General features: G+C 38.1%; 1 protein-coding gene across 2 annotated transcripts in view; it reads right to left on the bottom strand.

The window, feature by feature from the left end:
* The window catches only part of CNTN3 (contactin 3), a 351,187-nt gene that overhangs the window by 159,878 nt on the left and 179,175 nt on the right, over window positions 1–12,134 (bottom strand). For both annotated transcript variants that reach the window (XM_084766357.1, XM_084766358.1), the window contains exon 5: window positions 2,730–2,825. In XM_084766357.1, the coding sequence (XP_084622483.1) occupies window positions 2,730–2,825 (96 nt within the window). The remainder of the gene's footprint in view (window positions 1–2,729; window positions 2,826–12,134) is intronic.

The raw sequence follows: 12,134 nt of genomic DNA, 5'->3' as shown, positions 1-12,134 counted from the left end.
ATATTTTACCAGTCATTTTGCAAAGACAACTCTTTATGAAAATATGTGTATGGAATAACTTGATTAGCCTGTGAATTTCTGTTCAATTAGTATGTCATCATGAGGTACCTACACACTAATCTTGTGACCTGATAGTAGGGTGATTATTCTCGTACATTTGCATTCTTAATGATTTTATGATGGCCAGCATCTACATGGAAATTGTACTAATTATCATTATTGGAAACTAGATTAATAATGACTCTACAAGAAATCTATGCTGAAGATATTATTTCTGGTTTGTCTTCTTGGCATTCTCCTCGTCGTAACTTAGGACATTACTTACAGTTTCATCAGAGAGATCCTGGATTGTTCTGCAAAAAGTCAATAAACTACAAATGACAGAAGGCATGACAGAATAAAGGAAAGACTAAGACATTTCTCATATAATAACAGTTTCTCTGATCAGTGGCTATATGGAGACCCAGCATAAAGTTGTTAATTCTTTCAAACTATGGGGGAAGATTGCTTTAATGAGATTAGATAAACAACTGACTCTTCTTAATGGAAGTGACTCAGGTTGAAGTATGGACAAGTTACTGAATTCTTACATTGAGCTATGTTAGTTCATCTCCCCTCTCTATTTAGATAGAATACTATTGAAGTATTCAAATAAACAAAAGTTAGGAGTTTACTTCATTAAAACAAGACAAAATTTGCTAGTGTTGGGATCTTCTGCATGCTTGGAAGTGTTCTATCCTGACCTATGTCTCAAACCCCAACAACAGGTTTAATGTAACTTGGCCATGACCAATAATATAAAGAGAAATAGAACCAGGGGAATTACAATGACAAATAAAGAATAGGAGTAATGGTTAACTGTCACTAAACAGCAGTTCTACTACTGATCACAATGCTGACATTAAAAAGATCTAAGCCAACTGCAAACAAGCAAACAGAAACCTTTGGGATTGGGCCTAATTCCATAACCTCAAAATTACCAAATGAGCAATATCTGTACAGTTATTACCCTTTGGACTCCACCGAGATTCTCTGAAAAAAGATTGGCAATAGCACTGTGGGTGTGGTAAGCCTCTTTTGGGGTACATGACGTCCATCTATGATGAAAAGATTCATAATACATATAATTCAGGGTTTCTTCAAGCCTTTCTATTTCTGTCTCATTGTGATCCTCTGAAGAGAACATGCTCATGGAGATTTAATACTTTCATAAATTCTGCAAGTAAAACACTGTTAATGATGGCTTGCATCCATACACACGTGTATCATGTGTAGTGAGAGTTTTGGTTTCTTTAAACACCCAGTTATGTGGTGAATATGGTCTTGTTTAAATCCCAGGTGTGGGATAAGAGCCTGCTTCACAGCAGGTGATTATAATTTGCCTCATACACTGGAAGGGACAGGATTGTTGCCAGCTGCAAATAGTTAATTCTGGGGGGTCTCTGGAGAGGATATAAAGGCCAGAGCCCAGAGATGGATGGACGCACCTGAAGAAGATAGACACTGGGCCCTGCTGCTGCTGCTCCTGGCTGTGGTTGATGAGAAGAAGCTGGAGATTTCCTGCAGTTGCCCAAGGTACCCAACAGCCCTAATCAGCAGGAAGTAGTTTAAAGAGATGTACATCCTCTTCCCCTCTAAACTTCTTTCTCTCCTACCTAGTGTCTCAGGGTTGGAAGGGATTAGGGTGAAGATGGGTAGTACAGATAAAAGAACCCAATACAATCGCTGAAAAAAAATAATGCCTACCGTCATAGACTATAACTCCTCAGTCATTTTCTATTGATTATTAGGTATAATCCACACCTGTGTTAGAAACCATATTTGCTTTCACATTACACCCATGGGATTAGGAGTCATGTATTGAAATCATTTTCCTTTTTATTTCTCTGACTTTGGGATCATCATTAAAAGCCTAGCTATATCACTTCAGCCTTAGGACTTAGACAAGAGTTTTATGAGACAATAAAAATATACAAATCAGTTAGAGACCTGGAAGGCCACAAAGCAATGAAATAATAAGCCATGGTGAAGAATGCCTTGAAGGCATTGCTTCAGGCTCGAATGTGAGGTGGATGCTGGGGTGATCTCTCAGGAGAGACATAATATTTTGCCTGGATGAGCTAAATGCATTCTAGTGAAAGCAAAACAAAGGAGCTGGGTAAGAAAGGAAGCTTGGGGGCAGAATGAGAAAAGCAGGTAATGCGCCAGAACTTTGCAAACTGAGACAGTTAAGATCCTGATGCTGAGTGGCCCCTGGATGGTAGTCCAGTAAGCTATAAAGCAATGTGTCAGGACAGTGAGAATCACATGCTATACATTTAACTCTGACCTGGTCCCGTCATCTCCCTGATTAGCAAAGCACTAACTGAGCCATGCTTCTGTGTATGGTACTCACTAATACTCCACGCATCTTAAGGGCTAATGTGTCTTATTTGAAGAGATGTCTTTTCTTCTTCACCTACGATCTCACCAGACTTACATAGTTATTTTATCACTGTTCTACACTCCCAAAGAGAGGACTCTGTGACACCTCCAATACCTGAAATAAATCCAGATGCTCTAAGGTAGAACCATGGAGCCTGGCCAACAGTTGTTGTCTCTTGTGCTCCAGTTCAGCCATAAGAAGCTAAAGCTGGTTGTGCAGCTCCTTAGGGTAAGTCTAAGAACAAATCCTGGAGTGTGAAGTGCAGGTCATGCATCCGATAAGCAGAACAGGTTTTAGTACTCACCACCGGAGTGCGGTGGGGGTCCACAGAGGAGCACCACCCCCTGGCCTTCACGGACTGACACTGTGCTTCTCATTCTGGTCTTAAAATTTTCAAGATCTAATTCAAAAAGAAAGGAAGGATATTTCAGAAAGGAAAACAACTTGTTCTCTTTCTTTGGAGGTGAATGTTCAAATCTCTCTCAAGGAACCTCAAGAGAGTGTCTGCATTCAGGAAGGAAAGCAGGATTTGAAGTCTTTATTAAGCCTTCTATGAAATGAGCTGTATAAATGCAATAGACATGTATGCATATGAATCTCATGTTGCTCTAACAGGATTGCAAAGGTATGGGACATCCAAAATGGAAATGCATATGTGAGAATAAAATAACCACATACTATGATTCATTGAAAAAATGAAGTGCCCTGAACTGAAAAACACACATAAATATGATGTTCACACCCCAGGAACTCACCACACCCTAAGACAGGGTATGCCATTGTGTGACCACCATGCCACCTCCCAAAGTCCTACTCTAATATGCCTGATCATAAGCAGCTTGTACAAACTTAATAAGAAAATAATTATTTTTATTTGCAGAACAATGTAAACACATGGAATTTCTGGGGAACAGTCTTATTGATGTTGTAAAAGGCTGTATGGAAGGTACACATCACTGGGAATAACAAAGGAAGTAGAACTCAGAGAACAACAATAAATTAGATGAATAAACTTATTTTTATTTATAGCTGCAAAACATTAGCTATTTTATAATCACAGAAAGGATGATTTGCAAACATTCAATAATTTAAAAAATCAATCAAGGGCAAATATAATTTTTATTATTAGCAGTGATTTTTAGAAAAAAACATAAATTCTCCCAATAACAGTTAGGATAACCCATATAGATATAGACTTCCTAGCCTGACTGACCACAGAGGAAAAGGACTATTGACTTCCTTTTTTAAAATAGCTGAAGCCAACACAAATTGTAACTCCTTACCCATGTTCCAAGTAAATACCCCAATACATTCATTGGCTCACTAGAAAATACAAAGATTAAGTCTATACAGGAAATAGAATTAAAGATCTCTTTCTCTAAATCCAATTAAAATGTTTTTTTTGAATTAACAGTGTATCATCTATATAGGAAAATGTGCATCACACACACAGAGTTGCACATACACAAACATATACTTTTTAACTCTTAAGCATTGTTATAAATATCTAAGTGACAATATGATGTGTAATGGAGGATATCTTCTAAATAAACTTTAGAAAACTTCCACTTTCCTTTGAAACACATAAAAAGACAAGGGCTTATTTTCACATTGATAAAACTGAACTCTATAGATATTTAGAAGTACACCAAGTACCATCAATGAAGTGCAGCAGGCAACTGAATTCTTGTATTGATGATTTTATTGTTACTGGGAAGTAGTGTTGATCTTAGGGTGGAGGATTTTACTAAAGCAAACAGAGTCATTTTAATTAGAAGCAAGTCTACAGAGATGTATGGCATTACAGGTATGTCAACTACATTTATAGTGTGTAGTCCACACTACTACAACATGACATAGCTTCCTAAAGCTGCAGCAAAGATAAAAGATTCTCCAAGAACTAAAGCTGCTGTGGTGTAACTGAGTGGCAGTGGAATGCTGAACCACTCAAATATTTAAGTGTTAAGTAAGAATAAAATCTACTTGTAGAAAAGTAATTTTCAAAGATGCTTCTTTAGGAGCCAAGGAGGTTTCATTGTTGTTCTTTGTCTCACAATGCTGTGTTCTTCTACTATATAACCGTATACCTTGGAGACTTTTAGCATTCTAATTTTGTTTATTAGTAGTATGTACATGGAGCTGCACACATGTCTCGGTGGATATGTGGAGAAGGTTGGCCTTCTCATTCAAGCTTGGGATTGAACTCAGTCAAAATGTCCTTTCAACCTGAGAGATCTAATGCAGTTGTTCAGGCTTTCAAGGCAAGTGATTTTTCTCCTCTGGGCATTCATACTAGAACTGCTAAGGAACATTATTGTCACTGATTTTAGCCAGCAAGCAAGCACACAGGAGTGGACAAATGAGAAAAACAAGAAGGAAAGGAAGAAGGAAGCTCATTCTATAAAAAGCAATTTCTCTTCTACAGGCAAAAAAATACCTTTTGATTACACTCAAATACTGTTTGGCTATCAAAGTCCTCAAAACATTCTACTATAAGGGAGAGGAAGGAAACATTGCCTTTGATTCCTGCTATGGCTAGTTCATGGGGGCACTGGCATCAGCTGTAGAAAAAAAAAAGTAATCACAGCAATTTTAATTTGTTTACAACAGCAAACTTCTGTCACTATAGTGGAAATCTCCCCTAAAGCAACTTCTTTTCAGTATGTCTCAAATTTCCCAATTATCATTACTACCAGAGTTAGTTTTTTGTTTAATTTGTTCCCTTTATATCCCAATTGTAGCCCCCTCCCTCATCACCTTCTGGTCCCACCATCCTTCCCTCATCCCCCAGCACCCCTTCCCTAGGCCTCAGCAGTTTTATTCTTAATAGCCAGAATCTGGAAACAACCTAGATGTCCTTCAACTGTGGTACATTTGCACAATGGAATACTACTCAGCTATTACAAACAAGGAAACCTTGAAATTTGCAGGCAAATGAATGGAACTGGAAAAGATCATTCTGAATGAGATAACCCAGACCCAGAATGACACACATGGTATATACTCACTCATAGCGGATATTAGCCACATAATACAGGATACCTACACTATACTACACAGATCTAAGAAGTTAAATAACAAGGAAGACCCTAGGGAGAATGATTAATTCTCATTCAGGGGCAAGTACAATAGACACTCAAGCAGTTGAGGAGAAGGAACAGGAAGGGAGCCTACCATAGAGGTCCTCTGAAAGATTCCACTCAGCAGGGGATTGGAGCAGATGCTGAGACTCACAGCCAAACTTTTGGGTGGAATGCAGGGAGTGTTATGAAAGAGTGGTGGATAGAAGAACCTGGAGGGGACAGAAGCTCCATAGGAGACCAACGGAGCCAAGAAATCAAGGCATAGATGGAGGGTGGTGCAGAGACTGATACACCAACCAAGGACTATAAGGTATTTTTATTTCTAGAGGAAGGTATCTAACAATCACTTTAAAATTCCAAGTTAAGATGCCTGATAATCTCACTATCCGAACCTAACATACAACAAACACAACACTGTGGTTTCTTATGAACATTAGATTCAATCAAAGTTAAATATCTCAATTATTAAGGACTTCCTGAAAGTGCCTGTGATATGAGTTTGACAAGAGGGTATGGAAGACAGTTCAGCACTCAAGAGGACTTGATGCTCTTGATGAAGACCTAGGTTTAGTGCCCAGCACCCACATAGCAAAGCATAAGCATTTGTATTTAGTTCCAAGGTATCTGAATCTTATTCTCACCTCTGCTGGAACTACATGTACATGACACAGATAAATACATACAAGGAAAGTATCCATACACGTAAAAAATAAAAATAAATATCTTTTTTATCGGGTCAAGAATTCACTGAACACCAAGGATATTTATACATTGAGACTGAAAGAAATGTGCGACAGATGTATCAAAGAGCAGAACTCAGCTGGGTGGATGTAGAATGGTAAGTACTGACAGCTGTGTAGTAATAACTCAAAGTGGTTGCAATTTGTATCACCTGAAAGCTAATGATGATAGTCTCTTCATCGGCTTATATTACATCCATATATTATCTCTAGTGAAGTATCAGTTTATGTCTATTTCCTGATTGGATATGGTTCCCTACTACTGAGTTCTGAGAGATCTTGTTTATTTGAGACATGTTTTGTTTTATTAAAGACATGATTTGTACATCTTTTATTAGACTGACCAAAAGCAGGATTGCATGAAAACATGCATGTCATGAGTGAATGAAAACAAAAAGGAAGGAAGAAAGAAAATGAGTCTATGACTATCTCCAGGCACGGTAGAGGAGGTTTATTGTAGATGTGAGGGAGACCACAGCCAAAGGCACCTGGAAGGCTCTAGATTGAACATGACTGGCCAGCTGAGATGGGCCATATAAGGAGAATGGGAAGTAGAGAGAGAAAACAGAGAAGAACCTGGAGTCAAGAGGTCAGAATGCCAAAGGGGAAAGGGGGCAGTCACCAAAATGGCTACAGTTATATCGGGCAGAACACTAGGGGGAAAGTAGTCCAGCCCAGTGTGAACTAGAGACATTTAGCATACAGGGTGAATTATGCCAGCTAGGTGGAACCTGTAACAGGAAGAGACTGAAGGATGCTGATAAAACTTTGCAACCATTGTTAGCTTTGGTGTATTAATAGGTATCTCAGCCATTTGTCCTATCTTGCCTAACACTAGGCAAGGAACAGAAAGGTTTACTTCCTTTTGTTGAGACACCAAGGGGCATGGTAGAAAACTGAATCCTTATAATGAATGATCTTGGATGTAACCTTGAATGTCCCAGGGACAAATTAATAAATAGAATGTTGTGTGTGCCTGTGGATGGGCAGTAGCTTTTGCCAGCCCAGATATAAAGAGGTCTGAGGGAAATACAGGACTATGGTTGGCTGCCGATGTTCATCCTTAACTGGTGAGCATCACCCTGTTGTCAAGACTGTTGACTCTTGACATTGGAATCAGCTTCTTTGGCTTTCTAAGCAGATTCTCTAGGAATCTTTCAGTCCTTCAGCACCAGAGCAGTGACTGAAACAACTACTGAAGTCTCAGCCTCTCCGGGATAAAGCTAGCCATTGCTGGACTACTCAGCTCTGCTGGGCAGTCAGTCTGACAAATCGCCTCTTAGTATACATTTACTTTGTCAATTCTGCACCTCTAGAGAATGCCAACAAGCAGAATACCCAATCAAAACCTTATTTTTGAAAGAAGTACAAAATTAATTGGGAAAATGCTAGCCTTGGGAACTTCTAGACATGTGAAATAACCCCCAGCAGTGACATGAAGTTCTGAGAAGGGTCTCCAGTAGCAGACCTCAGCCTTCGATCTGCCTTTATCACTTTACCCTGACACTTGTATCCTCCTGTACCCCCTCCCTCCCGCTTTCATCCTATTCCTCTCTCCTAGGTCTAAGACCGAGTGGGACCTCCTCCCCCACTATATAGTCATAGGCTATCAAATCTCATCTTGGCAGCCTGCTTGTTCTTTCTCTGAGTGCCACCAGGCTTCCCCATCAAGGGGAGGTGGTCAAATATGGGGCACCAGAGTTCATGTCAGAGTCAGTCTTAAACACTCTCCAACCTCAGGTAAGGGACCAACTCTTTGTGTTCTTTTGCTTTTTAACTGAGTTTGAACTCAAGTCTGTGTACTTTCATGTGTGAGACAAACCTAAATACTGCTCTGTTCTCATGTTTACAACCTTTTTGACTGGTAACTTGTGGATACACCGAATCTCAGCAATAAATTGAAATTAATATCAGCACGCATCATTTTACAAAGAATAAATACTCTTCTTTATGCAAGTTATTTAAAACACTTCCTGATATATAAGTGTTAAGTGAGTGAACATCACTAATCTTTTCTTTACATTCTTTTAGAAACTTCAGCAAGCATCAAGTTTCTACTTGTATATCTGCACAGGTATATGTCCAACAAATTTTTAACTAAACTTGCATTTTCTGCATGTCCTCCATACACTTAGGGAAAAAATACTTGCCCTCTTTTATTTGACACTGCATCTTCCGTTACTACAATGCCTTCTGTAATTCAGGTCCTCTCCTAACATTTTTTTTTTGCTATAATCCTACACAAAGCCTATGCCCACCTTTTTCTTTTGCCTGTTTCCTCACAACATTACTATAGTTCATATTCATTGATTTATAGAACATGGCCTCTCCTTTTTACTCCAAATTTCTTACAAACATATCAATTTTTTGCAAAAATACTTCTTTTCTATAAATTCTTTTGGTGAATATTATACACCTTTGAGTGTGTCTTTGTGTGTGTGTGTGTGCGCGCGCGCGCGCGCGCGCGTGTGTGTGTGTGTGTGTGTGTGTGTAGCATGCTTTGTCACCTTTGAATCACCGACATCCTGAGTGTATACTTCTTCAGCACTGATACAATGAGCATATAATAGAATTAATAGACAAATGGATTCTTGAAGAATTATGACAGGCATTTTTCTGAAATTCATCTACTTTGTATTCCACAAAAGCTCTAATGCAAAAAAAAAAAAGCTCTAATGCAAAAACATTATTTTACATTTTCCATAGCACTGTAGTTCAAAGGACCACAGTAAGTGATGAAACCAAGACTTGCATGTACTTCCACTGCTAACAAGCCCTGTTCTTTTAATCTTCATACTGTACAATGATTACACCTAAGCTTCATCTGGTCTTCCTCCCTGTGGTCTCTCACTTCTGAATCAATCCATCCTCTACCCATAACGTTGAGTTTATTGCTCTGTACAAACCAGGCACTCAATTTTAAATAACTGCTCAAATATTAAATTTGAGTCATTAATGCATTAATGTTATTATTCAAATTTTTGTCCCTATTCAGGTCTTCAACAAGGTATTTGCATACCTAAGCATACATATATGCCTGTGTTCTGTGTACCAACACAAGGGAGTATGGCCTCCAACTCTGAGTAATTCAGAAGTGTAAAATTTTGCTGATGTCCTAACCTCTTTCTCTCAACCTATGTGAAGTATACTTGTCTTCAAGGACTAGCTAAAAATACCCCTGTATGTGAAGAAGATATCTGCAGAGCATTGAAGACATTTATTGTAGTTGTGTATGTTAGTGCGTTAGGGTGCTCCGCTCAACAAGACGAAATGTTCAGGCAGAAACCTCCTGCCTTTTATTCTACTGTTCCCACACACCTCCTGCGGTACCTGTGCAGGAAAGACGGCATGCCTTAGCGCAAGCCCTTGATCGTTGTGAATAAACACTGAAGTCCTTAGCAAACACCACACTCCTATCTATTAGGTCCTTGGTAGCTTGCTCCTCTGCTGCCTTTAGTTCAAGCTGTACCTTAATAATATTCCTCATGTGGGTAATGAGAAAATGCCAAACAAGCCCAAAAAAGAAAAAAAAAAGAGTTAAAAAAGAATATGTTCCAGTAACAATCTGAAAGCTCTTTTACTTTCAAATAATATAACCCTTTTTGTAGGTAGAAGTCAGTAAATTATAAATACTTTATAATTAATTTTGTTTTGGTAGTTCTCTTATCATTCATTTAATCAAAGGAACACAGTGTGCAAGCACACACACACACACACACACACACACAAACTCACAGCCTTTGCATAATATATCAATTACATTTATAACACTAAATTTTTAAGCAAAGCTGATGTAAAAATAAAGTGAAATAAAAATTATTTTTAAGGATTTCTTTTATTTGACACACCTATATGTATACAAATCTATACATATAAAATTCTAGCTTTCTTAACAAAAACTATAATTATCTTTCCTTTAAAGAAGTATTTCCCTTTTCTTTGAAATAAATGCCTCACAGTATAAATAAAGTTGAAAATAGTTCCAAAACAACAGGAATGACTTCATTTTAAAAGTCTGTAGTACCCGTACTTGGAAAGCTTGGGCAGAAAGAGCAAGAGTCTGATGCCAGCTGGACTACATAGCAAGACTCTGTTTCAAAAAGGAAAGAGAGAGTTGGAGAACAACATCAATTTCATTTTTATAGGGCAAGAGAAAAAAGAGTAGCGTTGTTACAGACCACATTGTCACTAGAAGTTGTATTTTAAAGGCTATTCTAGATCGCCACATTTGAAGCCTAACTGTGGTACTTTATGCTACTGAGACAATTTTTCCCAGGCATTTTTGGAAGAGTGTACTTGGCCCTTTCCTTAGGAACAACTACTCACTACTCTGCAAATAAAGAGAACGTATAAATTTATGTTACCCCGAAAATGGGAACAGATTGCAGTACTCCAACACATTTACCTTAATTATATTCTCAAACATTTACAAAGACTTCTAATAGATTAAGTTCAAATGTAGCAATGGCTCTGGCTCCTTCACACACACCAGGAGCCCTGTTTCACTAGGAATATCCACCATGAAAATTATCCCGAGACCCTCACACAGACTTCTCAAACTCTGGTATCAGTATTGTCCGAAATACGCAGCTGTTTCTGCCTATGTTACAGGCATGCTGAGATCATTGTGTGAGAAAATAAACACAAATTTTCTTGGAACACCTTAGGGGATCAATAAATGTTAGTAAGCAGCTTCCCCTCGCCAGGCAAAGGGAGGCCTATGTCTCACACTAACCACAGTCTAGCCAGACTTATTTGTGATTTGCGCCAGCCTAAATTTTATGTCTTTGGAAGGATTCAACCACTTGACTCTATTTTTCATTACACGATCCCACTCAGGCAAAAATAGTTTTTTCTCCTCCCAGTTATATTCAGTCAAGGAGATGCTAAATTATGTTTGTTGAATTCCACATTTAATGCAATGTGTCTTAAAGCTCCTGAGAGCTGAAATTTGTTAATGTGATTTTGATAGTAGATATAAGATGTTATAGTAAAACCTCACATCTGTCTATCTAGAAATAACGGAAGGCAAAATTAATTAGCATATTGCAGTAATGTTTCCAACTCCATACCCCACCCCCACGCAGAACTACTGGACAGAGCAGCTTCACCCTGACCTTATCTTTAATGATTCACTCAGTAACTCCTTTGAGTAAGAACATAGTTGACACATGGCAAGAGCTCCTATGGCTTTGCACTCAGCAAGCACCCTGGTGAGGACCTAATTGAGTTTACTTTTTTTCTATCCTAACTGTTCAGTAGTTAGCATACAAAATTAATGGGAATTTACTTTTTCTTTAATTAAATGATCTATTCATATCGAAAATCTCCATTGAAAGAAGGAAAGGGCCATTAAAGACTATTTTATGAACAATCTGAAAAGAAATACCCTTCCATTTCAAAAGAAGTGGAGAGTTGATATTTAAATTTTTTACTGCTTATTTTTTTATAACATAATACATGAACTCTGCCTCTACATCATCCTTAGCCCATCTCCCAAAGTCCAACTCCTACATGCCCACCTTCCCAAATTCATGACTTCACCTTCTTCTTCCTTGTTTATATATATATATATATATATATATATATATATATATATATATTATATAATATTAGTATATTTCTGTATTTGTGTGTATATGTGTCTATGTGCATATGAATAGAGGTATATAAAACCTACTGAGGACATTTAGCATTGCTCATATGTATATGTGTCCAGGACTGACCATTTGGGATTAGACAATCTTTGTAGGAGTTCAGTGGACAACTTATCTGGGCACATATCCCTGAAGAAAACTGGTTTTCTCTCTCTCACTTGTAGTCTGTCAACTATAGCTCTTAATCTAAGATAAGGCCTTGTGGGATTTCTCCCATCCACATTAACCT

The sequence above is a fragment of the Acomys minous genome (assembly GCF_964271855.1).
Source record: "Acomys minous genome assembly, chromosome: 17".
In the NCBI taxonomy this organism is placed as follows: domain Eukaryota; kingdom Metazoa; phylum Chordata; class Mammalia; order Rodentia; family Muridae; genus Acomys; species Acomys minous.
The sequence above is the reverse complement of the archived record's forward strand: the minus strand, read 5'-3'. Positions and strand labels throughout refer to the sequence as shown.